Source organism: Carcharhinus amblyrhynchos, chromosome 19, assembly GCF_965287045.1.
Source record: "Carcharhinus amblyrhynchos chromosome 19, sCarAmb.v2.hapA, whole genome shotgun sequence".
Classification (NCBI taxonomy): Eukaryota; Metazoa; Chordata; class Chondrichthyes; order Carcharhiniformes; family Carcharhinidae; genus Carcharhinus; species Carcharhinus amblyrhynchos.
This window is the reverse complement of record NC_137342.1, coordinates 42,907,799-42,929,936: the sequence shown is the minus strand read 5'-3', so window position 1 is coordinate 42,929,936 and position 22,138 is coordinate 42,907,799. Positions and strand designations below refer to the sequence as shown.

The window sequence follows — 22,138 nt, the reverse complement described above, 5'->3', positions numbered from 1 at the left end:
AATTTATGTTACTGGCAAAGTTGTAAGATTATTAATAATGCAAGTGGAACTTGTTGGTTTTATAACCTGAAGTGTTATTGGAATTGCGTGGTAAATCGTGCCACATGTATTGCATGTACCTTATTAGAGCAATTGTTTTTGTGGATGAACCAAACTAACTCATTGGTATTTCTGATGTATTTTAAATATATTTGCTGGGAAATTTGTTCAGACTTTGTTTCTCTTTCCCCCAGAAGAAAAGGAAACGGCGAGCGAAAGATGATGATGTTGTCAGCCTTTGCAGCCTAGATATTAAGGTATGCTAATGCATGTAACCCGACAAAATAGAGGCTACCTGCAACATTTGATTTGATTTAATATGTTTTTAAAGAGCAGCTTTGTTACTAATGGAATTGGCAGTTAGGGAGGTTGTACTCAATTTAGCATCTCCAATACTTAGTGTGACGCAATAATCTTGCAAAGCAAAAATCTCAAAACACAAGGTGTTTATGTAAAATTGTTGGTGTGACAGATGTTGGCGCATGATATGTCTATAGCACAAAAACAGGCCATTTGGTCCAACCAGCCCATATTGAATACAGGTTTTTAAAACATTTTGTTCTATTATCTCAAGAAATATTTCCATTTTACTTTTGATAAACTGGGTCTTTTCTTTTGTTTACGTTGCCTCCATTCCTCACCTCAAGGTGATGGTCTCTCATGCTAGTCAGAGTTGCATAAGCACCAGTTTCCTTCTGTTACCTCACCAATCAATTACTAACATCATGGTCTTCAAATCAAATGTTGACTGTGTAAGTATTCATCCTCTTGAACTGTAAGGAAGTTGGCTGTCACAACAATGGGTTAAGAGTCAACTTTGAAAAAAAACTCAATCAAAGAAACCACAGTGTTGAGATGGCAATCAGAGGAAAACAAATTTTAAAAATCTGTTTCGGATCCTATGGTGGGTGGGTGTGGGTGTGGTGGAGCGCTGAGGTATCACTGAGTTGGTTGTGCCCTCATTTCTCTGACTCACAAGGATGCAGGGACTTGAAAGTGAATTGAGGTTGAATCTAGACTGATTCTTCAGCTCCGTACTGAAAGAGTAATGTCCGCGGTACAGTCTTTCAGATGAGGTATTCAACCAAGTGCCTCAAAAGACTAAGGAAATTTGGCATGTCATCTACAACTCTCCCAACATTTACAGTTGCACCATAGAAAGCATTCTTTCTGGTTGTATCGCTGCTTGGTATGGCTCCTGCTCTGCCCAAGACAGAAAGAAACTACAAAAAGTTGTGACTGTAGCCCAATCCATCACACAAATCAGCTTCCCATCCACTGACTCTATCTACACTTCCCGCTGCCTCAGCAAAGCAGCCAGCATAATTAAGAACTCCACGCACCCTGGACATTCTCTGTTCCACCTTCTTCTTTCAGGAAATAGATATAAAAGTCTTCAATCACGTACCAACCAACTCAAGAACAGTTTCTTCCCTGCTGCCATTAGATTTTTGAATGGACCTACCTTGTGTTAAGTTGACCTTTCTCTACACCCTAGCTATGAGTGTAACACTAAATTCAGCATTCTCGTTTCCTTCTCAGTGATCGATATGCTCTATTTGTATAGCATGCAAGAAACAATACTTTTCACTGTATAGTAATACACGTAACAATAATAAATCAAATCATTCAAAATATGGGTTCTTTCTTTCCCAAGGAAGCGACATTGTAAACTCCAAATTGACGCATATATGTGTATACTATATATATATATATACTAAAAAACTTGAATGTGGACGTAATGGAAAGCTGAAAGAGATTTCTTGCTCGGAGACTGGATTTGTAGTCAGCAATCTCTTTTCCTTAAGAAGTATATCGTGTTAACAAGAAATTCTGCTTTTATTTTGCATGGGTGTGTGACAAATCAGACTGGTTTCTGGAGTCACTTCTGTGCTATTACAAATGCACTGGAGATATCATTTTTAAAATGTATATCTCTAAACTGCGTTCCATATGCTATTTGCCTTGTAGTCTACAATTTAAACAAAATACCATATTTACTAATTCACCATTGAAGGGATCCAATTAAGCATGCAATTTAATAGCCTGAAAATAATTATTGGACTGAATGCAAATAATACTGCAAATATTGTGAGTGCGTTTTCAATTCATTCGTACGAATACAAGTAAGTATTATGTCACAAGCAGGCTTACATTAACACTGCAATGTAGTTACTGTGAAAATCCTCTTATCGCCACACTCCAGCACCTGCTCAGGTACACTGAGGGAGAATTTAGCTTGTCCAATGCACCTAATCAGCACGTCTTTCAGATTGTGGGACAATACCAGAGCACCCAGAGGAAACCCATTCAGGCATGGGGAGAATGTGCAGATTCCACACAAGACAGTGACCTAAGCTGGAAATCGAACCTGGAACCCTGGCTCTGTGAGGCAGCAGTGCTGATTCAAAATCCATCTACTGAGACAGTTTTTGAGTCTGATAAATCTGAAGCAAAACCATAAAATGTTCAAAAGGTAGAGCACCTGCAATGAAAGAAAGAGCTCACATTTCAGAATTGGGCAGTCTGTAGTGAGAGATGAGCCAAAGATGGGTTCTGAGGGAGTGCCATTGGTGATTTTTGAGTGAATAAGGAAAGTACTGTTTATTATTCAGTTCATATTTGGAAGTGGCTTCACAGACAAGATAAAGTGGGGAGGAGTGGAGTGGTGGTAAGTGGGGGAATTGCCAGATGGAGCCAAATCTGCCAGATCTCATATCCCTTATCTAACAAATTCCTAGAAGCTATAATGAAATGATACCGAAGAACCAATATGTCTCTTTCCATTTTCAATCCTGTGGTCTATCTTGTAAATTCTTTCTATTTGAGATCTGTTTTGAAAATCCTCAGTTCTCCACTCATAGTGCAGGGAACGAAATCTTTCAGCAAGTAGCCAGTAAAGTTCCTTTTAATTTCAAAAACAAATGCCAGGTTCAATCTCAGTTTAAAGACGCCTTCGGACGTTGATGAGATTGTAAAGACTTCTTGTCAAGGTTGAGATCCTTGGCCATCAGCAGAGTTTATAGGATAAGTGAAATGGTGGCAAATGTGCTGACTTATAAAATTGACAGAGACCAGCTGGTCCCTCAAGCCTGCTCCACATCACATGAGAGACAGTTAACCCAATGAGTGTAGATGATGCCACTATCAGAAATCATGCAGATGGAGAGGTGAAAAATTAATATTTTTGGAATAATCCAGAAGTGATTAAGAAATATGGGAACAATTGTGTCTTTCTGTACTTAGCATTTATGTATTGCTTTTTTAGACTGGCCTTAGTTAGCCTGTTTGTCTAAAAATCAATGATGTTTGCACTTGGATGTAATTGATCATAATAAATATTTTGTTTGTGAGATAAATTTCTATATAAATGCAAGTATGAATACAATGGCCAAAAATTATCCCTGCATGTACTGTCCAGATCAAAACACTGTTGATTGAATACCTACCATATCCTAATCACCCAGCCTTGATATTTCCGGGTGGTTGTGGGGGTAAGAAGGGATGGTTTCATAGCTTCACTTTGGGACCCTGTGGACAATAGGTATGTTTTGTGTTCTACCATAAGTACAAGTTAATGGCTCTTCTATTTTGACTACTTGATGTTTTCTCATCTCATCTCAAAACTGGATGGTCATAGGTTCAAGGCGCAGTACAGAGACTTTGGTACATCATCTTCAGTGCTGAGGTGCCGTCTTTCAAATGAGACTTCAAGCTGCAATGTCTGCCCCCTGAGATGGTAATGACAGACCTCTGCCGGAATTCTACTGCCCCGCCCACCCCGGAATTGTAGCGGGCTAGGGGCAGATAGTGGAAATGTTTGTTGACCTCGGGTGGGATTTTTCAGCCTCAGGTTGAGCCAGGCTGTAAATTCCCACCCCTTATCATAGAATCCCTATAGTGCAGAAGGAGGCCATTTGGCTCATCAAATCTGCGCTGACCACAATTCTACCCAGGCCCTGTAACCCCACATATTTATCCTGCTAATCTCTCTGACATTAGGGTCAATTTAGGATGGCCAATCAACCTAACCTGCACATCTTTGGACTGTGGGAGGAAATTTGAGCACCTGGAGGAAACCCACACAGACACGGGGAGAATATGCAAACTCCGCACAAATAGTGACCCAAGGCCGGAATTGAACCTGAGTCCCTGGCACTCTGAGGCAGCAGTGCTAACTACCATGCCACTTTGCTGCCAACTAAGGCAGCATGGGTCAGATAGACCAGTAGTATGCTGTATGATTGTATGAACTGGCATAGCTGTGAGATATGATAGCTGTACATTTGTCATATGCTCATTTTAAAATTTGTTTTAGTGCTTTGTTTAAAACCATCTTTCTAGCCTCTTATGTGAGTAGTTTTTGAAAAGTAGGAGAGTTCTGTTTTTTGCTCAACCTGAATCTCTTGACTCTCACTGAGAAAGTAAAAACCAAGACGATCTGGTGTTTGTGTGACCTTGACACAAATTAGCTGCTGCGTTTCCTATATTTGTGCAGTGTACTGCCAGTACACTTCAAAAGTAGCAAATCAGCTGTAAAACATTTTAAGATGTCCCTTCCTCCTTTCTTTCTAGCGTCCCTCCCTGCCTTTTCCCCCATTTCCTTTTTCCTTTCTATCTTGAGATTTCAATGTATTGAACGTACCATTCCCCAGACTTGCCTCAATACTGCTGTCATGTATTTCCTGATAGTGTGAATTCATGTACAAGAACAGTAGATTGGAACTCGAGCTTTTTTCTCAGAAACTAATTTATGTTAATTCTAAATGTACAAACTTCCTCCTGACTTACCGTATGTTTTGAATCAGAACCTCGGGAAAAAGTTATGGGCCTATGGGCAAAGAGCAGTGGGGTGAGATTAGCTGACTCCTTCAAAGAGTCAACTAAGGCAGCATGGGCCAGATAGACCACTACTGCATTGTGTTATTCAATGAACTGGCATGGCTCTGGGATTTGACAGCTGTACATTTGTCATATGCTCATCTTAAAATTTGTTTTAGTGCTTTATTTAAATCCCTTCTAGTCTCTTTGGGCCTCATTACTGCTTCCTTGAGCAGGGGAAAAGCCTAGAAGTCGTCTCTAACTCAAGCTGTAATGCACTGAGACTTGTGTTTTGAGGTTGGCGGGGGAAAGGTGGGGAGAGAGGACAAAAACGTTCATGGTACCGGTGTGATTCTTTTTCCTTTTAAAAAGGCAGTATAACCAGGTCATTTCCCCAAACAGTGGGGTGGAGGAAATTATTGCATAGCAAATAAACTTCAGCCAATGAAGAAGAATATACCTGTAGTAAGTAATCAATAATTTTCTTCTGATAAATTTTAGTTAAAGTTAAGATATAAGCTCAACACTTAGTGACATTGTATTGTCAACTTCTAGTGGCCCTGTTTATTTGGTGCTTCCTTATCTCAAAATTAGGAGGTCACAGGTTCAAGGCATAGTATAGAGGCTTAATTACATCATCTATAATCAGTGTTGAGGTACTGTGTTTCAGATTTGACTTTCAGCCGCCCTGTCTGCCCCTTCAGGTGGGAATGAAAGACCTGCACTGAGTAAAGTATTTGAACATTTTTTTGAGGTGGAGGATGTGGGGGAAGAGTTGGAATACCCTGTACAGCATATCCCACTTGGAAAGAAGTACAATCTTCAGAATAACTGAGTCACCCAAATGAATTGTTGGACTTTCCTGACTGATGGTATTAACTTGACAGTCAAGTGATCAAAACCTTTGTTCTCCGCCCCTGCCAAATCAAACCTCACCAGTTCCAACACACTGTTGTCTATCCTATTTGTTCTTGAATGTCAATCTTGCATAAATTTGAGATTCCCAACATGCCAGAATAGGGCCTTCTGCAATATAGTAAATTGCCTCACTTTAGTATAACAGAGGGAGATTTCTATCTGTTTACTAGCAACCAGTCATCTTAGCAACCATTGTACCTGCGTAAGCTTTTGACTCAGTATATCTTAATGTGGGTGTTATTGGAAATGGATTCAGAACAATACTTTATTTCTTGATGCATTCTATTTTTGGTGTTTGTTTAGCATACCTCTCAATCTACATAAGGAATGTCTGAAAGTGCATGAACAAAATTACCATCGCAACCTGTGCACGGGTTTTTTCCATTTTCATTTCTCTCCAATTTCCTCATTTTCCAACACTCAATTCCATATCAGTCCCACAGGTATTCTCCTGTGCCTTGTCCAGAAGGCTGTTATACCTATCTTTGACAGTAGGTGAGCTGATCCTGATCCCTCTCATGATTTGTACAGTGGCCTTTGGAGTTTTTAATTTGTTAATTCAGTGATGTGACAATAGATTGTATTTCCCCTACCATGGCTTCTTCTGATTTTCCACATGCCAAGGATCAAAACTGCAAGTTTCAGGGGCTGGAACCTACCTCTGAGACACAAGTCCTCGGTAAAAAAAGTCCAATAACAATGCATGATTTTTAAAATTGCTTTGTTGTAATCTGAGTTGCCAATTTTTACACTTTTTTGAGTTTTGTATTTGATTGTGCATATAGTTTTCTGTCCAGAATGTCAATGTTGTCGTTCCCTGAAGCCTGTGCAGGTGAGGTGTTTATTTTAATGTCTTGTGAACTTGAACCTTCACATACTCCATTTCACATCTCTCAATATTTCTGCTATTCTGAGAATATTTAATTGTTCTATTTAACCAACATTGAAATCCATCTGCCATTTTTTTAATCTACTCAATATTTCTTTTGAGCTTTAGAAAGATCAACAATGCTTCCCATTTTAATATTGCTTTCGAGTTTACATTATCAATTAAAATATTGACAATGTAAATTGATAATTTTATTTGCTCTTAATGGTCTTTAATTATTTTTGTGTTCATCTTTCATTTAGGCTGAAACAGTAAATATACATATTGGGTGTCCAACTTATTTATTGCTAAAACATTTTCAAGGGATTCAGTTCTGCCTTCGATCCTCCTTCAGATTGACTTTGGAAATGTTTTCATTTTTTTAAGGGAAATTTGCAAGCTTACTTCCCTAATTTAAGTATCTGAATTCAGTGCTTTTGCTCAAGTTCCACTCTGCAAAGGAGATTAAACAGTTGGATTTCCGAGTTTTCCCCCTTCTGTGGTTGACAGGGCACTTGACTGGGTTTGACACACTTCCCACATCTCTGCCCTCACCCCTTCCCGTCCGTCCCGGAATCACGATGAGGTCTCCCTTGTCTTTACTTTTCACCCTGTTAGCCTCATCATTGAAAGGATCCCACTTTGCCATTTCCACCTACTCCAGCATGGTGCCCCCCATGAAAAGCATCTTCTATTCAACGCAACCACTCCCTGCCCCTGCCTCCGCCTGCTGCATTCCATAGGAACCGCTCCCTTGGTGATACCCTGGTCCACTTCTCCTTCACCCCCAACTACTCGTCTCTTTCTAATTGCAGGAGGTGTAAAACCTGACCCTTTACTTCCTCACCATTCAAGGCCACAAATGCTCCTTCCAGATAAAGCAACCTTTCACTTGCACTTCCTTTAGTTTGATCTTCAATATTTGCTGCTCCCTATGCCATCTCTTCTACACTGGGGAGACTAAATGCTGACTGGATGACAGCTTTGCAGAACACTCAGTCTGCAAGCATTACCCAAACCTTACTGTTGCTTGACATTTCAACTCTGCTTCTTGCTCTCATTTCCACATGTGCATCGTTGGCCTGCTGCAATGTTCCAGTGAAGCCCAATGCAAACTGGACGAGCAGCACCTCGTCTTCTCCTTAGGCACAGTACAGATATCGAGACCCAACATTGAGTTCAACAACTTTAGACTTCTTCTCCATCTTGACCTCTTTTCTTTAATCCAATTTTGAAAATCCCAAACTACTCCCTTTCTTACTGTAGTTTTGCTTTCACTAAGCACTGACTTTAGTTCTCCTATTCACACATTCTGCTAACTTACCTTTATGTCATTATCAGCACCTTTGATAGTCCTTCGCGCTGCCATTAACACTTCCTCTGTCTTATACCCTACTCATCTTTGTTGCTATTTCTCCCAGTTCTCATCTATCATTGACCTATTTTGCTCCATCCTTTCTTTACATTGTATAATCCAACACACTTCTCTCTCTTTGTAACTCTGAAGAAGCGTCATATGGACTCAAAATGTTAACCTGTTTCCTTCTCCACAGATGTTGTCAGACCTTAGTTTTCCAATGTTTTCTGTTTTTACTTCAGATTTCTGATTGGACACATTTTTCTAACCAGGCTCTTCTAATAAAGATAGTTTTGAAATAACAGTCTGATTATTATTATTATTATTATTATTATTATTATTATTATTATTATTATTATTATTATTATGATGGGTGATAGCTCTGCTATTTCTTCTGAATTCTCAACCATGCAAAGCATGCAGCCCAGTGGACTTGGGAAAGGCCCGGAGTAGCCTGCAGTCCTGTGTAAGATTTGGGACCACAGCAACAGGCCTAATATTGACGCTTCACCCAAACTTTTGTGCCAATGTCAGCTGTTTTCAACATATCGGCCGTACAAGACATGCTAGACTTCCACTTTAACATATTCAATGTTGACATGGTCATCATCAATAATTGTTTTTCTTTTACTCAAAACAAAATTTATTCTGCTTTTTATCTACATCTGTTATTAAAACCTAATATTTATATCTAGGTTTCCTTATCTGTCAATCGTTGAAAACAGTCTTTATTTACTCTGTCTCTTCATAATTTTAAATACTATTAAATCTTAATCCACTTAACAATACACATCTGTCAATTTTGAAATCTGTCTTAACGTGTATTTCTTTACTAAAGACAGCATCCTAGTGAATCTGCTCTGCACCCTCTCTTCCCTCAGCTTCATTATGTACACTGGATGTTCAGAGCACAACATGATTCTCAGTGTCATCTTGCTTATCTAGATTCATCAATTCTTTTCTACACCTTTTTCCATGAAGCCTGATGTTCCATTAATTATTTTTAATGACCCTATGCAAATGAGGTTTTTTAAATGTTTTGTGAACTTGATCCTTCAAATCCTCTCGCACAGGTCAGCATTTCTATCACTGTGTATAATAATTGTTTTTTTAATCTAAGTATACCACCTCAGATTTACTGACATTGAATTTCATCTGCTCAAAATCTCCTTCCTTTTGCGGCACAAAATTGTTTATGGTGATTCCCATTTTGGTGTTTGCGAATTTGGATGCTTCTCCCCTTGTTCTACAGCCAAATCATTCCTGCACCAATGTACTACAACTACAGTGTTCTATATGCAGGATGCACTGCAACAGCTCGCCAAGACATCTTTTGGCAGAATTTCTGAAGCCAGTGAGCTGCACTACCTCCAAGGGCAAGGGCAGCAAGTGCATGATAATACCATCACTGTCAACTTGCACACCATCTTGATATGCACCATTGTTCCTTCTTTGTTGAGTTAGAATTGAACATAAGAACATAAGAAATAGGAGCAGGAGTAGGCCATCTAGCCCTTCGAGCCTGCCCCGCCATTCAATAAGATCATGGCTGATCTGTCGTGGCTCAGTTCCACTTTCCCGCCCTCTCCCCATAACCCTTAATCCCCTCTCTTATCAAGAACCCATCAACCCGCTTCTTAAAAATATTTAGCGAGGCAGCCTCCACCACTTCAACGGGCAGAGAATTCCAGAGATTCACCACCCTTTGAGTGAAGAAGTTCCTCCTCAACTCCGTTCTAAACTGCCTCCCCCTTATCTTGAGGCTGTGCCCCCTAGTCCTACTGTCTTTTTTGAGCAGGAAGAGTCTCTCCACCTCTATCCTATCCATCCCATTCATCATCTTATACGTCTCAATGAGATCTCCCCTCATTCTTCTAAACTCTAACGAGTACAAGCCTAGTTTATTCAGCCTGTCCTCATGTCTCAATCCCCTCAACTCCGGTATCAGCCTAGTAAACCTCCTCTGCACTCCCTCCAGGGCCAAAATATCCTTGCGCAGGTGCGGCGCCCAAAACTGCACACAGTACTCCAGCTGCGGCCTCACCAATGCCCTATACAGCTGCAGCAAGACCTCCCTACTTTTATATTCAATCCCCCTCGCTATGAAGGCCAGCATCCCATTCACCTTCCTGACCACCTGCTGCACCTGCAAGCTGGGTTTTTGCGACTCATGCACAAGGACCCCGAGGTCCCTCTGCACCGTCGCCTGCTGCAGTTTTTCGCCACGTAAGTAATAGTCCTTCCTACCATTCTTCCTACCAAAGTGGACCACCTCACACTTGCCAACATTAAATTCCATTTGCCATTTCCTGGCCCATTCGCCCAGCCTATCTAGATCCTTCTGTAGACTCTCCACACCCTCCGCACAATTTGCCTTTCCCCCAATCTTGGTGTCATCAGCAAATTTCGACACCCTGCACTCGGTTCCCTCCTCCAGATCATCTATATAAATGGTAAATAGCTGAGGCCCCAGCACCGACCCCTGGGGCACCCCACTAGTCACCAACCGCCAATCCGAATAGCACCCATTGACCCCCACTCTCTGCCTCCTATTTGACAACCAATCCTCTATCCACGCTAACACCCTACCCCCAACTCCATGTCCCCTGACCTTCTGCAATAACCTCTTGTGGAGCACCTTCACTGCACAGACTGCAGAACTTCAAACAGAAGGTCCACCAGCACCTTTTCAAGAATAGCTTGAGATGGGCAACAAATGTTTGTCTTGTCCATGTTGCTCATTTTCTGAGAATGTTTAAAACAGTACAAGGAAACAGTGCTGGAACGTCATGGGACACAAATAACCATTGTGAATCACTGAGAATTTAGCCTTACCAGCTTCTCCTTTTTCTCCCCTCTGACCAGTCCTTAATTTCATTTGTCACCATTCACTTAACCAATTATCCTTTTATATTCTGCAACAGTATCTGGTGTTGTATCTTGTCATACACTTCCTGAAAGACCCCTGCTCTTGCACTTGCAGCATATGATTACCTCAATTTATTTCCCATTTCTTTTTCCTGCAAATTTTTCTCCCTTCCCCTCTCTTGAAGAAATTGAGTACTTACTTGTGTATGTATCTTGGATCCATCCAGGCTGGCAAAGTCAAAACTGAGACACAAGTTTTTCTTTATTGAGAGACTTTATTGACAGTCTCTCAGTTCTCCTGTCCCACCCAAAGTCCCAGCTATTACCTAATTCTATGTTTTTTTTTAAACAAACTGATAATCAAAAATTAACTGAGAGGGTATCCCTTATTTATATGGATTCAAAGACAATTAATATACTACTTGTTTTTTCTTAACCATAACAAAGTAATTGACATTAATAAACCTGAATAATGTAATTGAGGAGACATTGACAAGGTATAATTCAATAGTGTCTGCTGTGAATTTGTGAACTTAAACAGTGAATATCAACAAGTTTTATTGCCTCTGCAGTTGACCCTAAACCTGTTCTTTCTTGATGTCCACACACTGTTATCCAGGTTGGTTCTGTGAATAGTAGTCGAGAAATGGAACCTTTGCTGATTCTCCATGACCCTAACCCTAGACCCTGAGGTTAACTCGAGCAACCTGTGGCTTGTTCAACATAGATCACAGTAAAGTGGCAGCTTAGCTGTCTCTATGGCTCAGCTTGCTAAAATAATGGAAATGTCTGATGTTTACTTTTAACCTATTAACTAAATAATAACCTTCTTAAAAACTCAGCTGATATTCCACAGTACATGTATTGAGTGTCAAAAGCAAAAATTAAATGTTCCTTCAACTTGAGGGATTTTCCAAACTGGAAAGAAACTGCAAGAAATAGATAAAAATTGGCACAAATAATGGAAAGTACTGGAAGGAACTTCAGAGATTAAAAAAATGTACTCCTGTGAAATAAACCAGCACAACCAGGCAGACCAATTGCTTTGACAATGGAATATACAGTAGATAATTTGAATGCATTGTTATAGCAAGAGTTACTCTGTTTTATGTTTTGAAGGTTCAGCATCATCATATTATAGATTCCTGTCATAGTGTACTGAAAAACCAGATCATCTGTGACTATGTTTAGTCGCCAGTATGTACACTAACTCAACCTGTGACTAGCAGCAACATGAGAGGTTTATATACTTTATTTTTATGTTGGGACATTCCTGCCTTTTTAAGGCACTCTACTTGTATACTTGGTAGCATTTATTATTACATGTAGCAACTTGGGTCATTTTCTGGATTGGGCTGAGAAGTTGAGAGTTCAGATCCCACCATGGCAGGTTGAAATTAAGTGAATAAATGTTGTAGGATAGCACATATAAAATTACCTTGAAATATGCTGGATTATTATTAAAACTGAACTGGACCTCTTCCTTCGGGAAGGGTAGCTGCTAACCCAACTTTCCACATGATCCTTCTTTCAGACTGTGGTTTTGCTCTGAGGTAGCCAAATAAACCATTCCAAAATTCATCACTACACATGCAACAATTCAGGAAAGCAGCCCATCACCATCTTCTCAGTCAGGTGGTGAATAAACTTGGCAAACCTTTTTCAAAGATTTGAATTTGTGAGGCCATGTTTAGATTACTTTTGTGGGCAATTTGTTATGGGAAGGATATTTATTTTATGCAAGGAGTACAACAAACATTCAGTGAATTAATATTAGTGATGAAAGGTTATAGTTCCAAACATTTCAGGAAAATAAAGGTGACTAAGGAAAATCTAATCAAAGTTTTGAAAGTTATAAAATATTTGATGAATGTACATGGTGTACAATTGTTGCTGATTCACCAACCCGTAAAAACAGGGTAGAGATATCAGTAGAAGAATTTTATCTCGAGGGGTCATTTAAAGCATGGAATTGTTTATCATAAGTAGAAAAATAATAGGTAAGGAAAATACTGAGTGCGCTGGAAATCTGAAGTAACAAAACGCTGGAATTTGGCAGGCCTAACGGCATCTTATGCTTTCTACAATTTCCCCATGTTCATTTCTCAATGAACTGTATGCTTTGTCTGTATAGTTGCAAGAAACAATACTTTTCACTGTATACTAATACGTGTGACAATAATAAATCAAATCAAATCAAAATGTTTCAAGTCCATGACCTTTTGTAAGAATTACAGAGAATTGGATAGTTTCTTGAAAAGGCTTGGTGTAGAGGAAAAGGCAGAACAGTGGAATTGAAATAGATAGTTCTGGTTGAAGTTCGAACACAAGCATGACGAGACAGGAGATTGCCTTTGGTGCTGTAATTTCCATGATAGAGCCGGTGGATGTGGTCTTTCTGGATTTTCAGAAGGCGTTTGATAAGGTACCTCACAAGAGGTTACTGCAGAAGGTCAGAGGACATGGAGTTGGGGGTAGGGTGTTAGCGTGGATAGAGGATTGGTTGTCAAATAGGAGGCAGAGAGTGGGGGTCAATGGGTGCTATTCGGATTGGCGGTTGGTGACTAGTGGGGTGCCCCAGGGGTCGGTGCTGGGGCCTCAGCTATTTACCATTTATATAGATGATCTGGAGGAGGGAACCGAGTGTAGGGTGTCGAAATTTGCTGATGACACCAAGATTGGGGGAAAGGCAAATTGTGCGGAGGGTGTGGAGAGTCTGCAGAAGGATCTAGATAGGCTGGGCGAATGGGCCAGGAAATGGCAAATGGAATTTAATGTTGGCAAGTGTGAGGTGGTCCACTTTGGTAGGAAGAATGGTAGGAAGGACTATTACTTACGTGGCGAAAAACTGCAGCAGGCGACGGTGCAGAGGGACCTCGGAGTCCTTGTGCATGAGTCGCAAAAACCCAGCCTGCAGGTGCAGCAGGTGGTCAGGAAGGCGAATGGGATGCTGGCCTTCATAGCGAGGGGGATTGAATATAAAAGTAGGGAGGTCTTGCTGCAGCTGTATAGGGCATTGGTGAGGCCGCAGCTGGAGTACTGTGTGCAGTTTTGGGCGCCGCACCTGCGCAAGGATATTTTGGCCTTGGAGGGAGTGCAGAGGAGGTTTACTAGGCTGATACCGGAGTTGAGGGGGTTGAGCTATGAGGAGAGGCTGAATAAACTAGGCTTGTACTCGTTAGAGTTTAGAAGAATGAGGGGAGATCTCATTGAGACGTATAAGATGATGAATGGGATGGATAGGATAGAGGTGGAAAGACTCTTCCCGCTCAAAAAAGACAGTAGGACTAGGGGGCACAGCCTCAAGATAAAGGGGGGGCAGTTCAGAACGGAGTTGAGGAGGAACTTCTTCACTCAAAGGGTGGTGAATCTCTGGAATTCTCTGCCCGTTGAAGTGGTGGAGGCTGCCTCGCTAAATATTTTTAAGAAGCGGGTTGATGGGTTTTTGATAAGAGAGGGGATTAAGGGTTATGGGGAGAGGGCGGGAAAGTGGAACTGAGCCACGACAGATCAGCCATGATCTTATTGAATGGCGGGGCAGGCTCGAAGGGCCAGATGGCCTACTCCTGCTCCTATTTCTTATGTTCTTATGTTCTTATGTTCTTATGTTCATGCAATATCTTCTGCCTCCTCCCAATTAACTGTGAAACTAGTCACTGGGAGCTGCAGTTTTAGGCATGACTTCAACACTCTCAACCTACCCAAAGGTACCGAGGTGCTTCACATGAATATTAGTTAAACAAACTGACATGAGTCACATATGGAGATATTAAGGCAGATGACCGAATGTATTTAGGTTTAAGGAGCCTCTTAAAGGAGACCAGAGAAGTGAAAAGGTGAAAAAGTGTATGCAAGGAATTCCAGTATTTGTGGCCTTGGTTTCTGAAGGCAAGACCATCGATGATGGAACAATTAAAATTGGGAGTGGTATCGAGACTGGAGATGGAAGAGCACAGTTATCATCTTGGGATGTAGAGATAGAAAATGATGCAGAGATAGGGAGAGACTAGGCCATTGAATTGAATACAAGAATGCAAAGTTTAAAATCCATGCATTGCCAACTTTGTGGAAACTCTATCAACACATCAGGAAACTGCCTTCTGCTACAAGAAATAAATACTACTTCTAGTGCGGCATAATTATGTTATATATTTATTCTTGTCCTAACCAGTGGCAAAATATTCTTTGGCTCAAGAACTAATAAAAATAATACCAGAAAGCAAAGGCACATGTTTGCCTTTTTGTTATGTAATCATACCTTTCTTTCCCCACATTTAGATTACAGTTGTTGTGACTGAGTCTCTGCCACATTGAGCACTTAAGTAAATTTGCATTGCATGCATATCCTGGAGAGTATGTAATAATCAAGTTTAGGTTTCTTGTGTTATGCTGTAACTTTGATATAATGCATTGTATTTCTGCTTTTCTATAATGGTGTCATTTGTATTTCAGAAGTACAATTGAAAATTGTTCTCACGAATTAGTTTTAGTTAAACCACACAATGACACAATCAGTGAACTATGTATAGCAGTAACCAGTCAAACACGGTACGTGGATGAAAGCTCTCTTGAAGTGCACTCCTAATAATTACGTAGAAGCCTAAAGAAAGGTTTTACTTTGAGGAGCCGAGTGAACAAAGGACATTTGTAAATTTAGAAACTTATTCAGGTCTGCCAGTTTCAGGTTTCTGTCAACACCTCCATGTATTTGTCTTTTCAAGTTAGATCTGTCTTTCAGGGAGTTGCCTGGCGTCTGCTTGCACTCAATAGTGCAATAAATGATCTGTCTGTGTTACCTATGTTCCACCACATTGAAGAATTGTATATTGCTTCTTAAATTTGACCATGTTTATTTTATAAAATATGACAAAAGCAGGTGTTTTTCTCTTGGTCACAGATGGGCTTTCTCCTTTTGCTTCTCTTCACCCTCCTGCACGCAAGTTCCTCCTTGAGATGATTCATGCTGGAGCAATGTTCCTCTCGTATACTGGACCATTACCACATTTCAATTTCAGAACTCCCAGACATGCACTTTCCAGCAAGTTTATATGGTCCTCTTAGTTCAGGAGCAGGAGAGTTGAGTTCTGGATGGAAAGAGATTTATGGCTGGACGCCAGAGGTGGGGACGTGCCACGGCTGTGAAGAGATTTAAACATGAGGATGAGAATTTTAAATTGGAGCATTGGATGCCAATATAGGTCAGCACAGACGAGGTCAAGGATGTGTGTGACTTAGTGCAGGATGTGATACTTCCCATTATCCATAACGAAGAATAGCTAGTTGGTGGGTGAAATGCTATACCGCTTATTCAAGTGAAAGGCATCAGTACCTTCAGAAAAGGAGAAGGTAATCAGTGGGAAATTTGATCTTGCTGAATTCCAAAGAAACTAATTAAAATAGGTTTTTATGGATAGTTCATTTTTTTGATTAAATTTTATTTACAATAACTTTGTAATTCTTGCTTCATTTATATAACCTTGCCCAACTCCACTTCAGTTATGGCAAGTGTAAAGACCAAAACATTCCTCTTTCAACCTTTCTCAGGTTAATATAATTTTATACAATGCAACACAATTTTAGCAATTTCTAAATTAGGAATAAGTACAGCAAAATGTATTGGCATTAAAGTTATGCAGTACTCATACTGAGCAATGTAGCACGTCTACACCACAAAAACAGAATTAGTTCGGACTTCTCAGGAGAAATCTATATATAATATAAATATGCCTTTCATTCCATGGTAAATTAAATAAAATCTACACTTGTATACACATTCTACACCAGTACTTAGTTATACTGACGTTCAGTGGCTTAAACTATTCTGTACTGAGCATCTTTCTTTCTTCCTGTTTATACACACTGTAGTCACTTCCCACAGGTGTAAGGCACATTTTGCAGAAGAAATCCATCAGTCTACCTCAACACTGCTCAGCATCAAAGTGCGGTTATTTGCTTTCATACTGTGGCAGGTAGTCCATGGACAGAACTACTGGTCTTGGTTTATTCATCAATTCCTTAGGTCTCACTGTGCTGTACACTATTTCTGAGCTTGGAAGTCAGGTAAGTGGTGTGTTTCAAAGTCTCTACCAATCCTATGCTTACCAACTAGGAAGGATATAAGTTGACTTGCCTTTTATGCAAGGTTAGACATCAGACATATTTTGCAGGAAATCCTGAGAAATGAAGCGTGATGTTGGCATTTATAATTTTAGCCCCAGCTGAAGATTTTTCCTGGTACCTTTTAAAAGCAGTGAAAACTAGATCAATCCAATACCAGCCTCTTGTAGCAATGGCTTCTGTTTTTCTTTACATGTCATAATCTGGCTTTCTCCTTGCTGGACTTGCATGGATTCTGAGCAATTCATTGGCAAGGGTCTGATGGCTAAAAAGTGAAATAGATCACCATATGTACTTGCTTTGGCAGAGCATATATTAAAATTGGAACGAAACAGAAAAGAATTAGCATGGCTCTGTGCAAGAATGACATGCAAATTTGTGAAGCATTCCATATGTTTTTGGATGGCATGGTGGTACAGTGGTTAGCACTGCTGCCTCACAGTGCCAGGGACCTAGGTCACTGTCTATGTGGAGTTTGCGCATTCTCCTCATTGTTTCCTTCGGGTGCTCCGGTTTCCTCCCACAGTCCAAAGGTGTGCAGGTTAGGTTGTTTGGCCACGGTAAATTGCCCCTTAGTGTCAGGGGGATTAGCAGGGTAAATACGTGGGGCTTCGTGGATAGGGGTGGGTGGGATTGTGGTCAGTGCAGACTCGATGGGACGAATGGCCTCCTGCACTATAGGGATTCTATGATTTTCGAATAGTTGCATTTTCTAAAGGCTGTGCAACCACAGTAAGTCTTTGGAAGAATGTGGTGATCAGGGTTTTATAATGTCTGTAGCGGCATGCTAAAATTCTGTTCATTTTTGCTTGTACTTTAGTAATATTATCCTGTTCTTGTTGGAGAAGGAAGTACATATCCACTTTAGAATAATGACCATGTAACATGTGGGCCAAGGCTGATCCTAAGGCATTGGCCAGTTTATGTATGAAATAATTGAGTGAGTACTGTGGGAACTGCATTACAGACATGCAGTTGCTTACTGGGTTCTAAATTTCTGGAAGGTGTAATCACTGATGACTAGAAATGTCCAGCAAGTGCTGTACAGATGCCTTGAATTTGTAAAGACATCTGATCAACCTGCATGCTAATTTCAGAACTGACTCCCAACGAATTCATGTCCTACTGAGGCTGTAAGTACTGTTTTTGAAAAATTTGGAATTAAGAGTCTGCTAATGACCATGAAACCATTGTTGATTGTTAGAAAAAGACCCATCTGGTTTACTAATGTCCTTTTAGAGATGGAAATCTGTTGACTGTACCCTGGTCTGCCTACATGTGACGCATGCCACAGCAATGTGGTTGACTCTCAACTGTTCTCGGGCAACTAGGAACGGACAATAAATGCTGGCCAGCCAGTGATGCCCATGTCCCATGAATGAATAAAAAATGTACTCTACTATCATATGTAGTATATGCATAATATTTAAACTATAAACTCAAGCCTGAATATGCAAGAACCTTTACACCCTTCAACATTTCTAACATTTCGATATCTGACCAGCAATGTCGAAAAGTTAATTTCAGAGCTCCATATTCAATATCTTACAAAACTTGATGTAGTTCTGCAGTACAAACTATAGCAATGAAATTAATAACTAACTGTTTGCAGAACTTTTTGTAAATTAGCTGCCACGTTAATTATTTTCCAATAGTTATAGTAAATCAGCTGTGAGATGTCCTAGGAACAATTAAGATCAATGCAAGTTCTTTATTTAAATGACAATTTGGCTGGATGTCTTGTCTAGATACAGTGGTATTGAAATATTTTCAGTTCTTTTTTTTCCCCTATCTCTATATGGTTGGAGCTGGTTGATTCAGGAAATTCCTCTTGAGCAGATTTTACTTCTTTACAATGTGTTTCAGTACTGTTTCTTGAGTGTAGTAACTTGGTGGGTCACTTGTTTCAGTTTAGTTCTTGCACAAACTGCAAGTATGAAACACAATGGCTAATACTTGACGCAGAAGCAAAAAAGAAAGTACTGTTCTGATTTGAAGTGGACCAAATTAGAATGAACACAATGAAAATGTGGCCATGGTATTGTTTTGCGTTGGGAAATTCCATTCTTTGATTCTTCCTCGTGATTTTTGCTCTGTCGTATCCTGGAAAAACTGCCAATTACGGTTTTATTGTATCTTGCTGCTGCAATGCCTCACCCATTTTCCCTTCATCGCAATCAGCTTTTATTTTTCAGGCTGGTGTTTATTTGATGCACTAGATGGACAAATTTTTTTAAATTTTAGAAGTGTACTGTTTTTAAGTTCTGAAAATTGCAGGAATTCCATCAACAGTCCAATAAGTTGAATATTTCAAACCCTCAAAGTGGTGCTTCTCCTTTGACCTAGAGACCAGTCTAAAACCCAGCCACTGCTCACTTGGGATCAACTAACTCAGTGTTATCTGACGTTCTTGATTTTGTTTGTTGAGATGGATTTCTGCTGAAAGCCTGGCACAATAATTTGCTTAAATGACCACCAAATAGCGCTCAGACAGGCTTTTCAAAGGTTTTTGCACATTTCTGATTTTGAAAAGTAATTTTTAAAATCTTTAGGACATCCAGAAATATTTCCCAGTTAATGAATCACATTGAAGTGTAAATGGTGTTATATACTCAGACAAGGCAACCAATTCCTGTGAAGCAAATGAGTTACCCAACAGCAGCAGCACACATTAAATGGTTAAGGGAGAATTTGCTGCTGTTCCTTTAATGCTGTCTTGGGATCTTTTGCACTCATCAGTAAAGTAAAACAAGGTATCCATTTACTATCTGGTCTGATAAAAGGCCCTCCTTCATTGCAGCATTGCCATGTGTCTGTGTTCAAGACCTGTTGATTTTACATTTCCATAATCTGCAGTCCTTTGCATTTGTATATGTGTTCAAATCCTGGACTGGAACACTATCTTTCATTTTGAGCCAAGATCACACTTCATTGTTGACCAGAAGAAACAAAACATTTTCCATTTAATAGTTTACATTATGAAATCATAGAGGACACTATAACTGAGTATGATTTTGATTTTGTTAACGCCTAACAGCCATGTATGTACCATTTTTAGCAATGAAGAAACCCTGACTGATTTTCCACCATTCTCCTTTGACCTAGAGACCAGTCTAAAACCCAGTCACTGCTCACTTGGGATCCACAGCTCAGTGTTATCTGATGCTGTTGATTTTGCTCACTACGTTATGGGTAGCTGTTGCTTTGATTTCCCAGTAGTTTTGTTTTACGCTGATAGGGAGGTATTTGCATGAAACTCGTGCTCGGTAAATAAAGATACCATTATGTCATCAGTCAGAGTGCTTGAGTTTATTTTATTTGTTCCTGCGATGAGAACAATGTCACATAGTGCTTACTTTCCTGCCAGTTTGGTGGTTCATGAGTTGACCATGTGCTGACCAAGTGGAATGGATGATTTATGCGTAACCTAGGCCAAGTAGGTATTATCAAGTTCCCTTCCCAGCAAAGTATAATGACAATTTATCACTTTCCATGGTCATTTTTAGTGAATTCCATTTCACAGCTTGTCACAGTGGAACTTGGATTTCCTCAAACTCTATGCTCCTAGTTCAGTTACAGAACCGCTACTTTGCCATACTCATTTGATTGGTCAAAACTCATAAAATTACAGATAGTTATCCATTAGTTTAACACTAACAAAGGTAAGATTGTTGAATAATGTCTCCTCAGCTGCCCTCTCAGTTCTGATGCAAAAACAATAAATCTGTCATGGTCACACCAATATTACATTAACCATTTTCTCTGCCATTTAACTTATGTTCTTTGACTTTCTTTAGCAACTTCATGGGCCAATCTTTGTAACCTCCAGAGTCATCATGGTGCAAAGTATGGTCTTAAAATGCTCTCCACTTAACAGTAGAATATCTCTCTCTCTATTTTAGTCTTAATATTTGATTGTTCTTCCTCTGTGTAGAATAGACAAGGGGCTTGTCTTTTTCTTCCTCCACCCTACCTTGAGGGTCTTTATTGCTTTTCTGGTTTGTTCGGTTTTGAAAAATCAAACTTGTTAAAAGGCTGTGATTGTGAAGAACAGTAGATATCAAGTCACATTTCAGCATGCCAACTAACCAACAGAAACCAGAACCCTTGGCTATATTTGGAACCTTTATAAAATTGGGGAAGGGCTTTGTAGGAATTGACGTGTCATCTGTAATACTGTGAATTTAGAAAGAAGAAGTGATGAAATGTCTTGGTGAGACCTACTTACTCCTTTTGTGAATCATTTGTAAATTCCAACGAAACCATTCAGAGGTTTTCTTGTACAAGATTAAGTGATAGTTTTAAGCATAGAATAATCGCTTTAAGCGGGATCTTCCACTTGTGAAAGTGCTGATTTCAACAAGGGTGTAATTCTCCAATTATCAGTTATGTGACGTAGCCATTCTTCCTGTCTGAGTCTAGATGGAGTTACTGAAATGAGGAGCAGAAATTCTGAATTGCCTTTTTTCACCTTTCATTTGATATTTCTGCTCCCTTTCCAAACTCAGCAACAGAAGGCAGTTGACCGAGTGTTTTGGCTGAGATTTAACACAAAGCAGAGATCAGGCATAAATTCACTTGATCTTTCTGTCTCAACATAATACCAAATACCCTTAAACCATGAAACAACAGATTGTAATGCCACTGCGCTACAGAACTCACCTGCCTTATAGTCAGAGCCCTTTGGGTTTTGTAGCCTTTCAGCAATTCCTCCAAATCTCCAAATTCAGAGATCAAAATACAGTTTGTGGGCTGGACATTCCCCAAGTCTGCAGCATAATACTGAATGTTTTAAATTGATTTAATCTGTTGAATGACAAATTCACAACGTTCAGGTTGCAACTTATGATTGGAGACTGAACTTTGTTGCTGCAACTCTCGTTATCCAGTTTGGGAGAGAGCTTTGTATATATCTGGACACAAGGATCCACAGAATTATCTCTTAATTAAAATGAATTTACATTTAGAGTGGGAAGGGGAGAAACATTGTTTTCTAAATGTTTTAAGATATGATGAGTTTAAAAAATATCAATGGGGTCCAACAGATCAACTAGCCACTTGGTGAATCACATTGGACACCGTTATTTAAAAGGTAAAGTTAAAGTTTATTTATTAGTCACAAGTAGGCTTACATTAACACTGCAATGAAG

At 39.8% G+C, this 22,138-nt stretch overlaps 1 protein-coding gene and 1 non-coding gene across 2 annotated transcripts in view; both read left to right on the top strand.

Annotated features, from left to right (window-relative positions):
• The window catches only part of net1 (neuroepithelial cell transforming 1), a 128,680-nt gene that overhangs the window by 62,291 nt on the left and 44,251 nt on the right, over nt 1-22,138 (top strand). The window contains exon 3 of the mRNA XM_080207673.1: nt 234-296. Coding sequence (XP_080063799.1) covers nt 234-296 — 63 coding nt within the window. The remainder of the gene's footprint in view (nt 1-233; nt 297-22,138) is intronic.
• On the top strand, nt 17,280-17,386 carry LOC145355676 (U6 spliceosomal RNA). The gene has a single exon (XR_013889028.1). It is a non-coding gene; the product is annotated as a U6 spliceosomal RNA (small nuclear RNA).